General features: G+C 54.4%; 2 protein-coding genes across 9 annotated transcripts; one reads left to right on the top strand and one right to left on the bottom strand.

The window, feature by feature from the left end:
- Positions 1-1,914: 1,914 nt before the first annotated feature.
- Rnf126 (ring finger protein 126) lies at positions 1,915-14,848 on the top strand. 6 transcript variants are annotated; one of them, XM_017314081.2, is made up of 9 exons: positions 1,915-6,610; positions 10,658-10,716; positions 10,818-10,881; positions 11,034-11,278; positions 11,730-11,798; positions 11,864-11,933; positions 12,281-12,370; positions 12,457-12,572; positions 14,127-14,824. In XM_017314081.2, the coding sequence occupies exons 1-9, from the start codon at positions 6,536-6,538 to the stop codon at positions 14,194-14,196; spliced, it is 858 nt and encodes a 285-aa protein (XP_017169570.1). In that variant the 5' UTR covers positions 1,915-6,535; the 3' UTR covers positions 14,197-14,824. The 6 variants fall into 6 exon arrangements, 3 of the variants coding, with proteins under 3 accessions (XP_017169570.1, NP_653111.1, XP_006514138.1); NM_144528.3 differs by having other exon boundaries at positions 6,411-6,610; positions 12,281-12,374; positions 14,127-14,848; NR_027505.2 differs by lacking the exon at positions 11,864-11,933 and having other exon boundaries at positions 6,411-6,487; positions 12,281-12,374; positions 14,127-14,848.
- Positions 14,849-15,567: 719 nt separating this feature from the next.
- On the bottom strand, positions 15,568-18,312 carry Fgf22 (fibroblast growth factor 22). Of its 3 annotated transcripts, none has more exons than NM_023304.2 (3): positions 18,058-18,254; positions 16,680-16,783; positions 15,841-16,599 (listed from the first exon to the last, which is right to left on the bottom strand). In NM_023304.2, exons 1-3 carry the CDS (start codon positions 18,242-18,244, stop codon positions 16,402-16,404), a joined length of 489 nt encoding a protein of 162 aa, NP_075793.1. In that variant the 5' UTR covers positions 18,245-18,254; the 3' UTR covers positions 15,841-16,401. The 3 variants fall into 3 exon arrangements, with proteins under 3 accessions (XP_030101088.1, NP_075793.1, NP_001355591.1); NM_001368662.1 differs by having other exon boundaries at positions 15,841-16,576; XM_030245228.1 differs by having other exon boundaries at positions 15,568-16,783; positions 18,058-18,312.

Below are 18,312 nucleotides of genomic sequence, written 5' to 3'. Positions count from 1 at the left end.
GCTGGCCTATCTCTCTCTAGCTTTCTGGGTTGAAAGGCTGAGTGCACAGCTGCAGGTTGCTCCTGCCGATGGCCAGAAGCCAGCCAGGCAAGACACAGAGTCACCCGCTGTGGCATCTCAAGTCCTGAGCTCCTCCCAGTAAGCTGGTGTTAGTACATGGCAAGTTTCTGTAGCATTTCCAAAGAATTGCTCTGCGTTTTATTCAAATGGAGTCTCTCTTTTTTTAAAGATTTATTTATTTTATATATGTGAGTACACTGCAGCTATCTTCAGACACACCAGAAGAGATGGTTGTGCTGGGAATTGAGCTCAGGACCTTTGGAAGAGCCATCAGTGCTCTTAACCACTGAGCCATCTCTCCAGCTCTCTAATGGAGTCTTAAGGGCACAGAGCAGAAGGTTCTTAGATTCTAGAGAGCAGTGCCTAGGGTGCACTCTCCAGGCTGTGGGCTGTGGGTCTCTGCAGGACGTGTCAGGCCCCACACCATGGAAACGAGAACTTGAGGCCTTCCCCCTTCAAGGAAGAAGTGGTATTCAAAACCAAGGCACAGCCTAAAGAGTCTACAGTGCCTCTCCTTGTTGGCAACACCATGGCTCTACACCACCCACAGCTCCCTACAGACATAGCGCAAAGTCTAGGTTTCCCTACCGAAGTTCCAGGCCCTTCCTGTGTGCATCCTCATAACAGCCTCTTCCCACAGCAACTCTCCTGTGCCCATAGGGAACCCAATCTTACAAGAGAAACAGGTCTATTTAAAATCATCTGTAAAAAGTATCCCACCCCCAAAGTGTATGTCTGTGTGTGGATATGTACATGTGGGTGCAGATGCCCACAGAGGCCAGAAGAGGGTGCCAGAGCTCCTGGAGCTGGAGCTGGGCTTGTAGGCAGCTGTGAGCCACTTGAAGTGAGAGCCAATAAAATTCAGGTCCTCTGTAAAAGTGCTTGTGTTGTTAACAGTGAGCCACCTCTCCAGCCTGAGGGAATCGGGCAGCCATCTGTTAGAGTCCGTCCCTGCAGCAGGGACAGAGGTGAGTCCTTATTCCCTCGGACCACCGTCCCAGCAGTCATCTCTCTTGCTAGTCACTAGACAGCATGGCCATGTGGCTGGGCTCTGGCCAGTGACACAGTGGGTGGCTCCCTGGAGACGGAGTGTCTGCAAAGGGTTGAGTAAAGCCACAAGCATGGATTCTGTTTGTTGAAGCAACAAACTTGCAAACTTTATTTTCCATTTTATTCCTTGACAGTCCTGGGGACAGATCGCAGTCTTGCTGCACTGAAACCCAGTTTGTTCGGGTTCTGAGAGTAACTTTTACTGCATTTCCTTGGGTCTGTATGTATACAGGTAGGTCGGTCAGAGTGTACCTGTGGACATCTTTCTTTTCACCGAGGGTTCTCAGCCATCGGGGATTTCTGCAGCACTTCATTCACGGAGTCCTTTTACAGGCTCCAATTTTGTCAGTTTCTGTTTCCTAGCACTCAGACTTGAACCCATGTGATGTATGCTCTACCCTGACCACACCCCCTCACTTAGGGGTCCTAGGCCAGTGCTCCACCCCTAAACAGTGCTTCCCTCAGCCTGAGCTTTCTTCTTCTTCTTCTCTTCTTTTCTTCTTCTTCTTCTTCTTCTTCTTCTTCTTCTTCTTCTTCTTCTTCTTCTTCTTCTTCTTCTTCTTCTTCTTCTTCTCCTTCTCCTTCTCCTTCTCCTTCTCCTTCTCCTTCTCCTCCTCCTCCTCCTCCTCCTCCTCCTCCTCCTCCTCCTCCTCCCCCTCCCCCTCCCCCTCCCCCCCCTCCTCCTCCTCCTTTTCTTCTTCTTCTTCTTCTTTTTTTTTTTTGGTTTTTCCAGACAGGGTTTCTCTGTGTAGCTCTGGCTGTCCTGGAACTCACTTTGTAGACCAGGCTGGCCTAGAACTCAGAAATCCACCTGCCTCTGCCTCCCAAGTGCTGGGATTAAAGGTGTGTGCTACCACAGCCCGGCTTCTCACTGGGGTTTCTAAGCAGGGGCTATGGCCTCGACTCTGCTTTTTAAGACAGTTTCACTAAGTCGCACAGACTGCCCTGAACTTGTGATGCTTCTGTCCCAGTGACTCCTATGGCCAGGATGGCTTGTTTCCCTAGTGAAGTAACTAGACAGGAACTCCAGATGTCATGTGAAGCTGGTTGCCTGCTTAATGCAGAAACTGTAGGGTGGTGTGTGGAGCAGCCCAGTTCACTGTGCAGAGACTGAGGCCAGAGGTTAGGGAGAGCAGGGTGAGGAGTCAGAGCCACTGCACCAGATAGAGCTTCTCTCAGAGAACACTTAGTCCTTCTGGGAACAGGATGCTCATCACACAGGTAAGAGAAGCCTAGTGAGAACGTGTCCCTCTGCAAATGAGGGCTGAGGAAGGTAGAGCTTGCCTCTTGTGAGGTAGGAGGCTGGCAAGCCCTTGGTCTGAAGAAGGAAGAGAGCCTTGCACTGAGGTTCACAGGTCCAGCCTCTGTTCCCCACCATAGAACTCTTGAAGTCTTCCCCAGTAGGCGTCAAAGACCAAGGCAGGCACCCGGATCTCTTGTTGAGCACCGGCTTTGAAAGCCTTGTGAGGCCTGGGTATGCATTATCCCCTACCCCATGGTCTGTTTTACCCACGACAGAATTCACAAAGCCACCAGATTAACAGGAAGTGGACCCCTGCAGGCTGCTGGGTCCCCTGTGCCTGGTCACTTAACCCCACCCTGCAGAGCAATAGTGGATGTGAACCTGGGTGGCCACTGGCAAGCAGCAAGGTACAGAGAGTGGTGTGTGTGTGTGTGTGTGTGTGTGTGTGTGTGTGTGTGTGCTGGGGACTGCCCACAGCAGGCCAGGATGGAGACATCTTAGTGGCCTGTGGCAGCTCCTTGTAAAAACAGTTGTTCCCATTTCTCCTAACCTTATCCCTGGACAACGGCTGTATAGATTTCATTTGTGAGTGACTGCTTTTCAGTTGGCCTTGGTGTGCACAATTATTCTATTATATCTGACTTTCCTATTTCTTTCTCCTGCTTTGGTGAATTCTGTGAAACTAGATGTTCCTTGATGTAATGATTTTTAAACAATTAAAAATTGAGGCATAGGGCACAGCACAGCACAGCACAGCACAGCACAGTCCTAATGGCCCAGGTGCAAGCTGCGAGCTCTCATCTTGGAAACAATGTAATAACTGCACAATGCTAGACTAATTCTAGAATAATGCTTGACTTGCAAAAAAAGTTTGAAGAAATCATGTTTAGAAATATTAGTAGCTGGGTGTGGTCACACACACCTTTAATCTCAGCACTCAGGAGGCAGAGGCAGGCGGATTTCTGAGTTCGAGGCCAGTCTGGTCTACAAAGTGAGTTCCAGGACAGCCAGGGCTATACAGAGAAACCCGTCTCGAAAAACCAAAAAAAAAAAAAAAAAGAATAGAATTATTAGGAAAGAATAGAAATATTAGAAAATGAAACAGAGCCATACAGAGTCCATTATCAGAAAGTGAAGGAATTGACTAGGATTATGAAAAGGCATTCATATGAGAGACAAAGTCATGGAATAAGGGAACACAAACACGGGATACTTTAAATCAGAAAGGAAAAAACTATTTAAGTTATGAAATGAGTTTTGCACATTTGAGAGAGGTTCCTGGTCTCCTTTGGATATGTATGGATAAGCAAGTATAGGATACATAAAGTTATATACTAGTAAAACTAAGTCAAGACATTGGGACTCTTAGGAGAGTCATTGTGTGCAATGTGCAGAAGCAGAAAGCTAGCAGAATTACTGAGTTAAGGGTTAACCTGACTCTTTCTGGCCACTGCCTGGCAGCTCTGCCCATGTCATTTGTCATTAGAGCGTCACGGGAAAGCACGTGTAGCTGATCTCGGAGCTCTGACCTCTGAAGTACAATAAGTCAAAAGTTAAAGTTTAAATGATGGTAAGTTTGCAGTTATTATTATTTTAGCCACAGGCCTGGGAATAGGGGAAGCTTGAAACTTTGGGGAAAAAGTGTAATTCCTGGTTCTTTGTGGGACATGATTATTCTTTTGAATTTGATTTGGTAATGATTATACAATGTCTTTTTCTACCTGCTTTTGGAATACCAATAAAAGACTGGGGCAAGAGAAAGGTGAGAATGAGGTACTCATGAGGCGTGCAAGGTGTGAGGCGAGTGTAGGGTGAAAGGAGAGAGAATATGAGGGGTGTGTGTGGGAAAGAGAGTATGAGGAGAGAGTGAGAGGAGAGAGTGAGAGGAGAGTGTGTGAGAAAGGGAGCAAACGAAAGAGCACAACCGCAGCCTCAAGAGTACATACTGCGTCAAGCTGAAAGAGAGAAAGTGGGGGGGGGGGGGAGAGCTCAACTTTAAGCCTGTCAGTTTGTACCCGAAAAGTTGACTGTGTGAGTTTATTATGGGTCTTCCAGATATCACTGCTTCCAGTTGAAAACTCCGATCCTGTGTTGAGGCTAGACCCCGACTGTGTGTGTGTGTGTGTGTGTGTGTGTGTGTGTGTGTGTGTGTGTATGAGAAGGCTCCCAGGATGCAAGCTCTGCCATGGTTCAGAGAGAGAGGTTAAGCTATTTGCCCAATGACACAGCAATGGCTTGATTGGGAAGTCAACCCACGCCCACTGCCCCATAACTTTTCAACTACCCTGAGCTGCTCAGAGGAAGGTCTCTCCATTGAATATTGGCGTGTTTAAACGACTGAGGGGCTGCCTCACCACAGTAGACTTGGCTCTAGTGGGATAACTAGTTCCGATTGATGGGGGCCATGTGCCCTCTGGTGGTCAATGCCGGAATGGGTGGGAATGGGGACAGAAAGCAGGCCAGGTGTGAAGGTTGACTGTCCCTCCCCTTCTTGCAGGAATCCTAACTCTGAGTAACTCCTATTCTTTCTTCAAAACTCTGCTTGCAATGTACCCTCCTCACCCCCAGGAAGTCATTCTTGTGTCATCAGAGATATCCAAGGTCAGTTTAGAGTCCAAGCCTCCCCCCTGCCTTATGGTGCTGGAGTGTTTGTGTGCATTTCATAGACGCTAGATGAATGTTGAACGAATAAGTAAATAAATACAGGAACTAACCTCAGAAACATTCTGGGCCTAGCCTAGAAGACGACGCAGGCTTCATTCACTCCTGAAGAGTCACACGGGGTGCCTGCGGGCTAGAGGATCCTCCTTCTACCAGAGAATGCATCCCTTCTTCATCCTTATCTCGGGTGTTTGTGGAACACCTGATGTGTATCGTCCAGACATGATACTCCCTTCTGCCCGGCACTGTTTTTACAGATTATCAGGTGTACATAAGTGTATGTAGGAGGGCTGTAGAGACCGCGTGAAAAGGCAACATTGCAGCCGAGACTCCGGAGTTTGGGGGACCAAGCACTTGGAGGCACAGGCAGTGCAGTGCAAGCAAATATCCACAGGCAAGCTTGTCTGGAAGGCTAAATGAGGGGAAGGAAGCTGGGAAATGAGGGCTTGATGGTTCGAAGAAGAGGAGGAGTCTCTTAGGCCCCGTCCCTCACTTTTTTTTTTTTTTTTTTTTTAGGGATAGCCCTAACAACTTAAGCCATTGGCAAGGCAACCAAGTCCCGCCCCTCAAGGACTCCAACTTCGCGACTGTACTTGGCTTTCCGAGGCCTCTACATCCAATCCCGTATGCCGGAGAAACTCAGCCCTGTCGACTACATCCCCGCTCTGGAGATAGTCACCCGCCTTCAGGCTTGCCCATCCTCGTTGCCAAGGAGACGGCCCCCGCAAGCTTGGAGCTCCGCCTCCAGGCTCACGCCAAATTCCTAGGCGGATTCCAGGATTGGTCCCGTCGCTGTCTCGTCACCATGGAAACCCGGCCCCGCCCTGCGCAGGCTCAGCCTGCGGACCCTAAAGCTTTCCAGTTGCCTACAGGTTATAACCTACCCCAGGTTGCCAAAGAGACATCCCGGGCCCCCACGAAGGCCCCGCCCTTTGGTCGCGGAGGCTTCCCCGAGGCCCTGTCCCACGCAGGTTGCCAAAAAGTCTTCTCCCCCACGTAGCCCCGCCGCTCGCTGGCCCCCCATCTCTGACTTCTTCTGCTTCCATGTCTGACTTCACCTCCTAAAGTCATCGCCAAGGCGACCCGCCTTCGCGCTGTCCCTGGACTTCCGCACTCTTCAAGCGTGACTCCGCCCTTCCACCCCCAAGTGCCAAGCCCTCTAGACTCCGCCCACACCAGATAGGCCACGCCCCCAAGATGCTCTGCAGTCTTGACCCTCACCTCCGTCCCGGTTACTAAGGAGACTAGGCTCCGCCGCTTCGCCCCCAGGCTCCGCCCCACACACTGGACCCAGGTCTCTGGCTTCCGGAAATACTTATTTTGTCCTAGTGCGGCCACCGTTCTCCACGAGTCAGCCCCCCGCAGCGCGTTGCCCGCGTTTCTCCGCGAGCCCCACGCCTGCCGTGCGTGCCGTGCGTGCCATGCGTGAGCGTGCGCGGGCGCGTCGGCCGGCGAGGGAGCAGCAAACGGCCGGCGGCAGGCGCCGCGCGGGGGGCGGGCGGCGCGGAGGCGGCGGTGGCCATGGCCGAGGCGTCGCCGCAGCCCGGACGGTACTTCTGCCACTGCTGCTCGGTAGAGATCGTGCCGCGCCTGCCGGTGAGACCTGGGCGGGAGGGCCGTGGAGCTGTGCGCGCGAAGCTGGCTAGAGGGGAAATTGAGACCCGGCGGGGTGCGAGCAGCGTGGCGGGCAGGTCCAAGAACCTAGGGCGGCGGCGGGGTCGCCCGAGGGACGCAGGCTTGGTCGGACCCGGTGGGGCTCGGAAGCTGAGCTCCGCGCTGGGGACGGCCGCCGAGCGCGTGGCCAGGACGCGGGGGCGCGCGGCGCGGCCTCGAGCGCCGCCCCGGGCCTCGCTGCTGCGCCCAGAGGAGCTGCGAATCCGACGGCGGAGCTGGAGGGTCTGGGAAGGTCGTACCTGCACCTCCTTGCCTGTTACAGGCCTTGTGCTAAGGCTTCAGTGTGGCTTTGACCAGTTGCATCCCCCGGTCCCCACCTGGTTGTCCCCTGGCCTCCTGCTTCTTCCTCGTAGCTTTGGACATATCTATCCTGAGGACCCTGCTTGGGTGTCCTGCATCTTTTCCGGTTCAAGGTGGTTTTGTCCAGGTGCATGCCAGGGATCCTGCAAGTTTCTTGAGAGTGACTTTGACTAGGCTGGTATCCCCAGGCCTCCTCTCCCAGGACAGAACCTCCCACCTTCCAGGCATCCCTTGTTTCATACCCAGGTTTGAGGCTCGCTCCTGGAAAGGTGATCGCTCAGTACTTGCAACCTACCGTGGCCTTTCCAGGCCAAGCGTGGAGCCTGCTCCTGCCCTTCGAGGTGGAAGCCTGGGTGGGTCCTTGAAGAAGTAGTAGCTAGTTTGGTGTAAGCCAATCTACCATTGCGGAGAAGGTGGTGGAGTAATTAGCCAGAGTCTGTCAGGGTGACGACGGGGTGGGTGGTAAGAGGTGCTGTAGTTCCTTCTGGTCTCTGCACTCTCCCTCTGGATGGTGACACCATGACATTCTTCAGGGCGATTAACTCCAAGAATTCAGGTGGTGGCATACACCTTTTATTTCAGCACTTGGGAGGCAGAGGCAGGCCGATGTCTGAGTTTGAGGCCAACTGTTAGTTCCAGGACAGACAGGAACCCTGTCTAGGAAGGGGGGCAGCTTGGAGAGAGTGGTATGTGGGGTGCCAGGTGAACCTGGAACATAGGAATTGATTGTTATTTCTACTTGTGTTTCCTGTGCCTCAGCCTTGCCTCCCCAGATCTGCCTTGACGCCCCTGGACTGGGGACTATGCTGCCCCTTGGCACCATTGTGAGCTCTGGGAACTGTTTTCTGTAAGGAGATGGCCAGACCCAGGTGTACACCTAGCTGTCAGGTTTCCTTACTGGGACCAGAGCAGCACCAGGTTCTGGCTCAGTGCCCTTGAATAAGGAGGACCCTGACCTCTCAACTGCCACTGTGCCTGGCACGAGCCTACCTGTAAGCCCCAGTGACCCAGCATGGTCTTTGTTCTTACAGGGTTTGTATAGGCCAGCCAGTCAGGGAGTGACAAGTGTTTAAACAGAGCATGGGGGATGTTTTGTTTTGTTTCTCCAGACAGGGTTTCTCTGTGTAACAGCTCTGGCTGTCCTGGGACTCACTCTGTAGACCAGGCTGGCCTTGAATTCACAGAGATCTGCTTGCCTCTGCCTCTCAAGTACTGAGATTAAAGGCGTGTTCCGCCACCACCTGACCGGCATGGGTGGTTTTTGTATGAGCAGCTAGTGTGGGACAGGGAGCAGGGGCAGGTCTGTGGGTTCAGTGAGACTTGCCATGGCCCACACTCCAGAATAGGCCGTCCTATGCGGTGTTAGTTTCAGCTGCCTCTCAGACACCTGAGTTAACCGCCAGAGACACCCAGTTCCAGTGGTGGCATCTTCGCAGGCCCTGTGCTACCTCTTGCTGCTTTGCTCTAAGGTCAGATGGGTCTCAGCACAGGGTCGATTGTCAGCTGTAGCCCGAGCACAACCTTGGTGTATCAGCTGCCCATTGTGCTGCTCTCCCCAGACAAGTGAGCAGGGTTCTAATGCAGTGGCTCACAACTTTCCTAGTGCTGGGACACTTTAATACAGTTCCTCATGTGGTGACCCCAACTATACAATTATTTTGTTGCTACGTCGTATCTATAATTACGATACTGTTATAAATTGTAATGTAAATATATCTTACTAGCAGATTATCTGATACGGAACCCCTGTGAAAAAATCCTTCAACCCCAGAGAGGTTGTGGTCCACAGGTTGAGAACAGCTGTTCTAATAGGTAGCTTGTGCCTGTGCGGCTATGGCTGCAGCAGTGGCAGAGCTTCAGAGCTTCAGGGTGTTGGGAAGATGGCTTGTCTGGGAACGTGTCAGCAGGAAACAGATGAGTTGGCGAGAGGTGTGGGCAATGCGAGCCTAGACTTGATCGTCTGCTGGGTGTGTTGGTGGAGGCCATGTGATGTACAGGTGTGGACTCGGGGTGTCCATGGGCAGGCACCTGCAGCCTGCCTCCTTGTTTTACCTGCTCATGGGTCCAGGGAAGCAGATAAGGGAAGCCGATGCCTGCTGCTTGTGTGAGCACAGTGCCTGGCATGGGATCAAGCATGAGAGGTCCTGGCCTGGGTCCTGGGCAGAGACACTCCACAGACAGGGTCCCCGGCATAGTGGAGGTGTTCAGAGGGCAAGGCCATGTGCCGAGCAAAGTGATACATAGGCTGGCGAGACGGGTAGTGGCTGGCTTCTGGAGATATGTCACACAAACATGACCAAGGATGACGATTTTACACTAGGAGCCTTGGGCAGGGAGCTGGGTCTTTGGCTCCCTGTGTCTCACAACCCATCAGTTCCAGAAGCTACTGATCCTGTACAGAGTAGAGTAGGGCAGAGCAGAGGTCTGCAGACAGTAACGCTGTGGCCAGAGGCCCTCTCCAGCCCACTCAGCCCCCCACCCGTCCTGTAAGCACTCAGAATAGTCCTTCAGTATGTGTTACAAAGGTCATCTGAGTGTAGGGGACCCTATGTCCTGTGATATCCTACAGTCAGGTCTGAGACTGTAGGGGCTGGGATTGGGGGTCTTGTCTGGGCAGGATGTCACTGGGACCATGGAGACAGCTGCTCTCAGGAACAGAGTAACCAGAGTCAGGCAGGGCATGGTGACCCTTGGCATTAGCTGCTGTAAGGGGTGAGAACAGGTAGCAACCTGATAGAGACATTTGGCAATGGATACAAGCTGACCCCAAACATGTCCCTGGGCTGCAGCCAGTGAAGGGTGGCTGGATATGAACAGAGATGCCTAATCATGTGTATGCTGATGTTTTACTGTGCCAGGGAGGGTGACACTGGTCTGACATCAGCCCCACCTATAGTGGGACCACCCAGTTGTCATGATGCCTGCCCTGGGCCTGCTTGCTGTCTCAGGTCATCTCAGTCACTCTGGAGTTGCCCTGGTGACTAATGGCGTGCCCCTTCACATGTTCATGGCAGGTCAGCTGTGGGGGTGTGTCTGCAGGGGTGCTGAGCAGGCTTCACGTGTCAGAGTGCCGAGTGGGCTACCCTCCCTGCCTGCTCTACTCTTGTCCAACACTTACAAGCTGCCTTTGGTGGAAGCAGGACAGCGTGGCCTGTGCTGTGTGAGGCTCAGTGGTCAGGCCCGTGGCCACTCTTGGTCTAGGATCCATTGTGTCAATATGAGACCTATGGTCATGGCTGCTTGCCTGTACCAGTGCCTTGACACTTGACAGCTGTGTCCTTGTGGGAAGCATGCTCTGCTCTTGTTGGGACTTCCTGTGTGTGGTGGTGTCCCCAGATGTGACTCAGCCCAGAAGCACAAATGTGGCAGGTGATTGGTCTCAGGAAGGCAGTGCCTGGTTTTCAGGCTTTTCCTCTTGCTGTCCCTACATGGGTCCCTAGCTGTCCACGTCCTACCATTGTGTGTCTGAAGAAGGGACTGCAGGTCCTGTCATTGTGGGGTGCACACTAGGTCTTGTCTAAGCCAGTATTGGGAAGCCACTGGAATAACCTAGGCTATGGGAGGAGGCCATTACTCCCCTTGCTGCCCTGAGTGCTTTAGACCCTGACTACACAGAACTGCCACTGTGACTTGGAATGGGTGGCCAGACTGACCCTGCTGTTCCCACAGGATTACATCTGCCCAAGGTGCGAGTCTGGCTTCATTGAGGAGCTTCCAGAAGAGACCAGGTAGTGCCTGGGGCTGGGGGCTGAGGGACCTGGGCATTTCCTGTCCTGAGGACCCAGTAGGGGCTTCAGCAGCAGCTGACAGGCTCTTTCTTCCTCTGCAGGAACACAGAGAATGGCTCAGCCCCCTCCACAGCCCCCACCGACCAGAACCGGCAGCCATTTGAGGTGAGTCAGGGTCTCTGGCCCAGGCCCACCTTCCCAGCCTGCAGGTTGGTGGCTTCTTACTGGTCCCACTGTTGTCTCCTGTCTGTGGGGTGGTCAAGGACTCTGCCTCTGCTGTCTGTGGGAGCGGCAGGCTCACTGCATTCTCTCCACAGAATGTGGACCAGCACCTGTTCACGCTGCCACAGGGATACAGCCAGTTTGCCTTTGGCATCTTCGACGATAGCTTTGAGATTCCCACGTTCCCTCCTGGAGCCCAGGCCGATGATGGCAGGGACCCTGAGAGCCGACGGGAGAGAGAGCACCAGTCTCGGCATCGGTACGGGGCCCGGCAGCCCCGTGCCCGCCTCACTGCCCGCCGGGCCACTGGCCGGCATGAAGGTGTCCCTACGCTGGAAGGGTGAGTGCTCTGCGGTAGCTGGTGAGGGCTTCGCTACCACTGGGACACACAGACATGGGAGGCAAGCACACTCCACTCATCCTGAATCTCCGTGCTCCCTTAAGAGCCTCACATGGGAGCCATCCAGCCACCTCTCTCCCAGGGAGCCCGGGTCACCCACAGAACTGAGTGTAGCACTCCCAATTCCGAATGGAAGTTGGATAGTTTAGGCTCCACACCCTTGGGTCATGCATGCTCCATGGCCTCTGCCTACCAGGAATCCCTGTGAAATAGTTGTACCCAATGGCTTCCTCACCATTGGTAGAAGAGCACGTGGGTGGTGGAAACAGAACAATCACTGCCAGTGGAAGGTCAGCTTGGTCTGGTTACTGCATTGGAGGCCAGTGTGGGCTGCAGAGCAAGCCTATCTTGTGAGGTGGTCTGCAGGCCCGTGACACTGTCTCTTCCACAGGATCATCCAGCAGCTCGTGAATGGCATCATCTCTCCGGCTGCTGTGCCCAGCCTGGGCCTTGGTCCCTGGTGAGTGGGGGGCGGGTGCCCGGCCCCTCCTACCCTGCGCCCCCTGACCCGGCCTCTCCCCCCAGGGGCGTCCTGCACTCGAACCCAATGGACTACGCCTGGGGGGCCAACGGCCTGGACACCATCATCACGCAGGTACAGCGGCCGCTCAACATCTGTGGGGGGCCGAGAGGCTGGCCTAGTAAAGCAGATGGGGTGCTGCTCTGTAGCACCAGAGGCCTCTGCAGCTATCTCGTTCTCTGGTGTCACACAGCTCTGGCCAAGCCCTTCTTCCCCTCACCTCCTGAAGAATGCCTGCTGTCCTAGGGTGCACAGTGGCCTGTACCAGAGCTGCACACCCCTGATACCCCTGAGGTTTAATGGGCCTGGTCTTGCTGATTTGCAACTCTGCAGAGCTGGGCAGGTGGAGACTCCCCACCCTACCACCCCATTGGGAACCATGCCCTCCCCACCTCAGGTCCTTCTTCCTTCTTGTCTTTCAGCTCCTCAATCAGTTTGAGAACACCGGCCCCCCACCTGCAGACAAGGAGAAGATTCAGGCTCTCCCCACGGTCCCAGTCACAGAGGAACACGTGGGTATGCTCACTGGGTTGGTGGACAGAGTCCCCGGGGACCTCCCCGTGTTGGCATGCCTCTCACGAACTTGCTTCCTCTGCAGGCTCAGGGCTTGAGTGCCCAGTGTGTAAAGAAGACTATGCACTGGGTGAGAGTGTGCGGCAGTTGCCCTGCAACCACCTGTTCCACGACAGCTGCATCGTGCCCTGGCTGGAGCAGGTGACTGCCCTACAGCTGAGGCAGCCTGCACACATGGGCCTGTCCAGCGCAGGCCCAGACATCCGTCCTGCTTGCATGCCAAGCTCCCTCTGACCCTAAGCCTGACAGACACAACTCCCACCTTAACCTAGCCAGCCTGACTACCAGTCAGAAACTTTTTTTTAATTAGATATTTTCTTTATTTACATTTCAAATGTTACCCCTTTCCCAGTTTCCCCTCCAAAAATCCCCTATCTCCTCCCCTCTCCCCCTGGTCCCCAACCCACCCACTCCTGCTTCCTGGCCCTGGCATTCCTCTATACTATGGGCATAGAACCTTCATAGGACTAAGGGTTTCTCCTCCCACTGATGACCAACTAGGCCATCCTCTGCTACATATGCAGCTAGATCCATGAGTCCCACCATATGTTTTCTTTGATGGCTTAGTCTCAGGGAGCTCTGGGGATACTGGTTAGTGAGTGCATATTGTCCTCCTATGGGCTGCAAACCCCTTCAGCCCCTTGGGTCCTTTCTCTAGCTCCTTCATTGGGGACCCTGTGCTCTGTCCAGTGGATAACTGTGGGCATCCGCTTCTGTGTTTGCCAGGCACTGGCAGAGCCTCTCAGGAGACAGCTATATCAGGCTCCTGTCAGCAAGCTCTTGTTGGCATCTGCAATAGTGTCTGGGGTTGGTGGTTTATGGGGTGGATCCCCAGGTGGGGCAGTCTCTGGATGGTCATTCCTTCAGTCTTTGCTCCAAACTTTGTCTCTGTAGCTCCTTCCATGGGTATTTTGTGTCCCTCCCTCCTTTTTTTAAGATTTGTTTATTTTATGTATATGGGTACACTGTAGCTGTACAGATGGTGGTGAGCTTATATGTGGTTGTTGGGAATTGAATTTAGGACCTCTGCTTGTTCTCCCATCTAAAACAATCAGAAACTCTTTCTTTTCTTTCCTTTTTTTCTTTTTTCTTTTTTGGTTTTTTTTTTTTTTTTTTTTTTTTTTTTTTTTTTTTTTTTTTTTTTGGGGGGGACAGGGTTTCTCTCTGTAGCCCTGGCTGTCCTGGAACTCAATCTGTAGACTAGGCTGGCCTCGAATTCAGAAATCTGCCTGCCTCTGCCTCCCAAGTGCTGGGACTAAAGGCGTACGCCACCATTGCCTGCAATCAGAAACTCTTAACTGAAAACCTAACACTAGCCACAGCTCTTTTAACTGGACGTTCTTCCCCTTAGCTCTGAGCCTACCTTTACCATGCCTGTCTCCAGCTATGGCCTCTGACGTACACCTGAACCTCCTTCACTGTGGCCCTCCCTGGCTTTTCTCTGACCTTGCCCTTGCTGATGTGCCTGTCTGCACCTTGAGCCGCAGCCATACAGCCATCTTACTTGGATCCTCAACCTGGACCCAGACTGCCCCAACTCTAAGAAACCATAATCATGGCTGAGCCAGACTGCCTGTGACCTTGATTTTAGTCTAGACCCTGACCCTTGCTTGAACCATTACCCCGACTCCAAACCTAATTGTATCCTTGGCCCTGCTCTCTGCCTCCCCCTAACTCCTCCTCTCTCCTCTCCAGCATGACAGCTGCCCGGTCTGCCGTAAGAGCCTCACTGGACAGAACACAGCCACCAATCCCCCAGGCTTGACCGGTGTAGGTTTCTCCTCGTCCTCGTCCTCATCCTCCTCCAGCTCGCCCAGCAATGAGAACGCCACAAGCAACTCCTGAGTCCCACCTGGCCATCCCCCCCGGGGTTTGGTCATCCCACCCACCCCAGGTGCCCCAGCACCGCCCGCCTGCCCGCCCGCCATGGCTGTGGACTAGAGGTGCTGCCCGTGGCGGCCGGCAGTACCTGGCGGGCCCCAGGCTGCGGGCAGGCTTGGACTTGGCCATGGCCGCTCCTGTTTGGAGGTGTGCACGTGGGTCCCATGTCCCCAGCAGGCAGGCACCTTCAGTCCGTCTTAACCTCACCCTCCAAATGTTCAACGGCAGAAGGGTTTTTATGATTTTAAATTATTACTGCTTTGAAATAAATGGACGTTTGAGCCACGTGCGGCCATGCATGGTCTGTGGAGAGTCAGCAGAACTGTCGCCAGGCCCAGCCCGCCACACGCCCTGGGAGGCCGGGCCCAGCACCCAACCAGCGCCGGCCTCGGGACCACAAGGGTGACCAGCAGACCCAGGAACAAACTGCTCCAGCAGACAATTTTTTTTTTTTAAGGGAAATGTGTGTTATCTGGAAAGCTATTTAAAATACACCTACTCAAAAAAGCAGAGCCCATGGCTTGGCGTCTTCCTTCAGCCAGGGTGTCCATGACTGCATGGTGGGGCAGTGCACAGGGTGGGTTGGAGCTTCTGGCAAAGGCCTGATGGAACCCAGCCCTCTGCAGTGGTTGGTAGGAGGCAAGACCGGAAGACTTCATCCAGAGCTGCTGGGGTGGGAAGCTGCCTGGTGCAGCCCTGCAGCGGGTGACCAGGCAGTGGGCCTGTAGTCTCATCCCACACACTTGTCTTTGGTTCAAGTGATGGACTTGCAGCATGTATGACGGCAGGCCTACATACGCCACGCCAGTATTACCATGGCTGAGCAAGTCCCTAGCCCTCCTGTTCCCAAGCTTCATGGAGAAGACCCAGAACACCCCTACGGCCTAAAGTGGTCACTGCTTTCAGCAATGCTATGACCTGCCCATCCTGTCCTCAAGTTTAGGACATGAAGAGCCTAGAGGATCATCTTACTTCAGCCCTGTGCTGGGATCGCTGCCTCCTACCCTGTCATAGTCTGGGGTGTAAGTCTTGGCTTCCGCAGGTCAGTGGTGCTTAAATGACAAAGGCTGCCAGCCACATCCCACCCTGAAAGTCTGTAGCAGAAAGGATGCTACCCACAGGTGCTGTGCAGACTGCCGTTCCCTGGAGATGCTGGAGTGATAGCCTTGGCCTTCCCTGGCAAGGACCAGAGCATCCATTCTGAAAGCTCTTAGCACAGGGTGTGTGTCCTGCCTCCAACAAGCAACCATGCACACCCAGGCTCAAAACATTTATTGTTGATGGCCACCTGACACTAGCCTCCTCAGGCTGTCCCTTCCAGTGACTCCAGGGAACTCAGGCATTGAACACATAGTGTTCAGAGGCCCCACATCAGCCTGGTGGTGCACATCTTTAGTCCTGATACTTAGGGAGCAGAGACAGGCAGATCTCTAAGTTCCAGGCCAGCATAGTCTACTTAGTGAATTCCAGGACAGCAGGGTTATGTAGAGACCTTGTCTCAAGAAAAAACTTTTTTTTTTTTTTTTTTAAATGTGTATAGGTGCAGGGTATGTGCACACGAGTGCAAGTGCCTGCAGAGAACAGAAAAGGGAGTCAGATCCTCTGGGGTGGGAGATATGGATAATTAAGAGCAGCCTGATGTGGGAGAACTAAACTCAGGCCCCTTGGAAGAGCAAGAAGTGCTCTTAACTCCAGCCCCAAGCTTCGGCCACATGGGCGAACATGTCTCTGTCCCCACTGACGCGGGCCCTGCCCTCCGTGACATGTCCACCCTCCCCGGTCCTCCCTGCCTGCTTTCCTCATCCACCTGGTGTGTGTTCCCACCTCCAAACCTCTCCGTGCTGTGCCCAGAGTGTTCTCATCTCCAAACTAGATGGATGCAAACTGCCAGTTCTGTGTATCCCCCTGAGCGCTGGCTTCACTTGCAGGGACCCTGCCATGTCTCCATGCCCGGCAGCCAGCGGGCGCCCGGCTTGTGACATAAAGACTCGTGTTGGCCCAGGGTCTCTGGCCTGGCCCTTGGTTGTTCAGCTCCGGATCTTCCAGGCCCTGTGTGCCGCCCATGCCTCCTGAACCATTGGCAGGCCCTTCAAGACGAGACCAAGACTGGCAGGAAGTGTGTGGACAGTTGGTGCCGTCGTGTCCGTCTGCCTTGCCTGGGAATGCCTTGGCTGTCAAGTGCCAGGAACATGGGTCGGCCGCGGTGCCTCCAACGTCGCGAGGCGTATGTGTTGTAGCCGTTCTCCTCGATGCGCTCCCGGAACCTACAGTCCACAGAGTAGACCCGCTGCAGGGCGGGTGCGTGAGACTGGCTGTCTGCACCACTGACCATTGCCACCCAGTAGCTGCCCACCGCCAGTCACTCACCGACCCATAGAGGCGGCCCCTGCGATTCATGGCCACATAGAAGCCTGAGTACACAGCTTTGATCACCACAGTGCCCACACGGACAGAACGGATCTCCACTATACCTGAGTGGAGACAGGAGTAGATGGTCAGGCAGCAGCCACATGTGGGCTCTTCAGTTCCCATCACCACTGGGTCTCCAAGCCCAGCTGGCATGGAGCCTGGAGACTAAGGAGCACAGGCTGGCCAGAAAAGACCAGGCCATGCTTAAGCACCGGCTGTATGCCCTCTGTTTCATGGAGCTTAAGCACCGGCTGTATGCCCTCTGTTTCATGGAGCCTACACAACCCAGGGGACGGGGTGCCAACTGTACCTACTTCCAGAAGGGAAACTGAGGCCTGGGATTGGAAGAGCCAGCTTTGGACTTCATCTGTCTGCTCAACCCCCTGTGACCATCTCTGGCAAGCCCTAGCTGGCTGGGAGTCTGAGCTTTCCTCTAGGAAGGGGGTTCAGGGAAGGCTTGAATCCCACCACAGGCCTCTGGGCCCAGACTGTCTTTGGAAACTTGAGGCCTCATGCTGGGGACATCAGCCACACCATTCTTCCACCATCCCTTCCTGCTCTGAAAGAAGTACATTTGCTTCACCCCAGGGGGGACCGTCTGCACCTGCCATCTTGGTTCACAATGCATGCTCTTGGCCAGTACCACACAGGAACTACCAAGTTAAGGAGGGAAGAGCCCCATCCCCACAGAGCCTTTCATCTGTCACCCCCGTCCCTATCCAGGTGGGATCTAAATTTCAGACATACCGAAGGGCCAGGTCACTCAGCTGGGCCTCTTCCTCAGCCTGGGGCCACCCCGCCTGGCTGTGCTACCATGGATGGACCTGCCCAGCCAGTCCCCTGTCATAGCCCTTGTCCTCTGTGGCCTAATGAGGGCCTTGGAACCCAGATGAAAGCCACTGGGATGGGCAGTGCCCTGTCACCTGCTCAGGGCTGAGCTCAAACCCTCCCAGTAACTCTGCCAGAGTTTAGCACCAGAGAAGCTGGCTGTGGCCTCCCCATCACCCCCAGCTTCCTCCTCACAATGGCCTCTCTTTTTGCCACATACATGCCACAGGCACTTATGGAAGGCCTTCTGTATGCAAAGCAGGGCTCACTCCCTTTCTGGTCTCTTAGCAGGACCTTGAGATCAGGGCATCCCATCTTACCTCATTTGCCAAATAGTGATGTCTGGGAACAGAGGGAACCCCAATTCAGGCAGGTCACAATCCCAGGAGAAGCAATCTCCCTTCATCAGTTTGCCCTGTAAGTAGGCCACTGACCCCACCCAGCAACTCCTGCTCTGCTTAGGAGCCCACGGGATGCAGTGCCCATCTCCTGCTGCCCCAGCACTCACTGTCCTGGCCGTGCCGCCAACGCGTCCCCTGCACCCGACCACCAAGGTCCACACGCAGGAAAAAGTGAGTGGAGGAGAAGAGGCGGCGCCAGCGCACGTCGCCCTCCAGATGCGGGTACCCTCCCGGAGCGCCCGGTGCCCGCGCCAACAGCAGCCAGGCTAGGCCCAGCCAGAGGCGGCTGCGCATCCCGACCTGTGCCGGACAGCGCGCGGTGTTCCAGCTGCACGGTCGGGGGCGGGGTTAGGGCAGCTGCC

This window comes from Mus musculus, chromosome 10 (genome assembly GCF_000001635.26).
Source record: "Mus musculus strain C57BL/6J chromosome 10, GRCm38.p6 C57BL/6J".
Taxonomy (NCBI): domain Eukaryota; kingdom Metazoa; phylum Chordata; class Mammalia; order Rodentia; family Muridae; genus Mus; species Mus musculus.
This window is presented reverse-complemented; position numbering and strand designations above follow the sequence as displayed.

Excerpts from the sequence above, each read along its gene's own strand:
- Rnf126 (NM_144528.3), top strand. The coding sequence starts at position 6,536 with ATGGCCGAGGCGTCGCCGCAGCCCGGACGGTACTTCTGCCACTGCTGC. Across the intron at positions 10,882-11,033 it reads AGAACCGGCAGCCATTTGAG|AATGTGGACCAGCACCTGTT; the intron begins GTGAGTCAGGGT and ends TTCTCTCCACAG. Across the intron at positions 11,279-11,729 it reads GGTGTCCCTACGCTGGAAGG|GATCATCCAGCAGCTCGTGA; the intron begins GTGAGTGCTCTG and ends TCTCTTCCACAG.
- Fgf22 (XM_030245228.1), bottom strand. The coding sequence starts at position 18,244 with ATGCGCAGCCGCCTCTGGCTGGGCCTAGCCTGGCTGCTGTTGGCGCGG. Across the intron at positions 16,784-18,057 it reads TTGGCGGCACGGCCAGGACA|GTATAGTGGAGATCCGTTCT; the intron begins GTGAGTGCTGGG and ends GTCTCCACTCAG.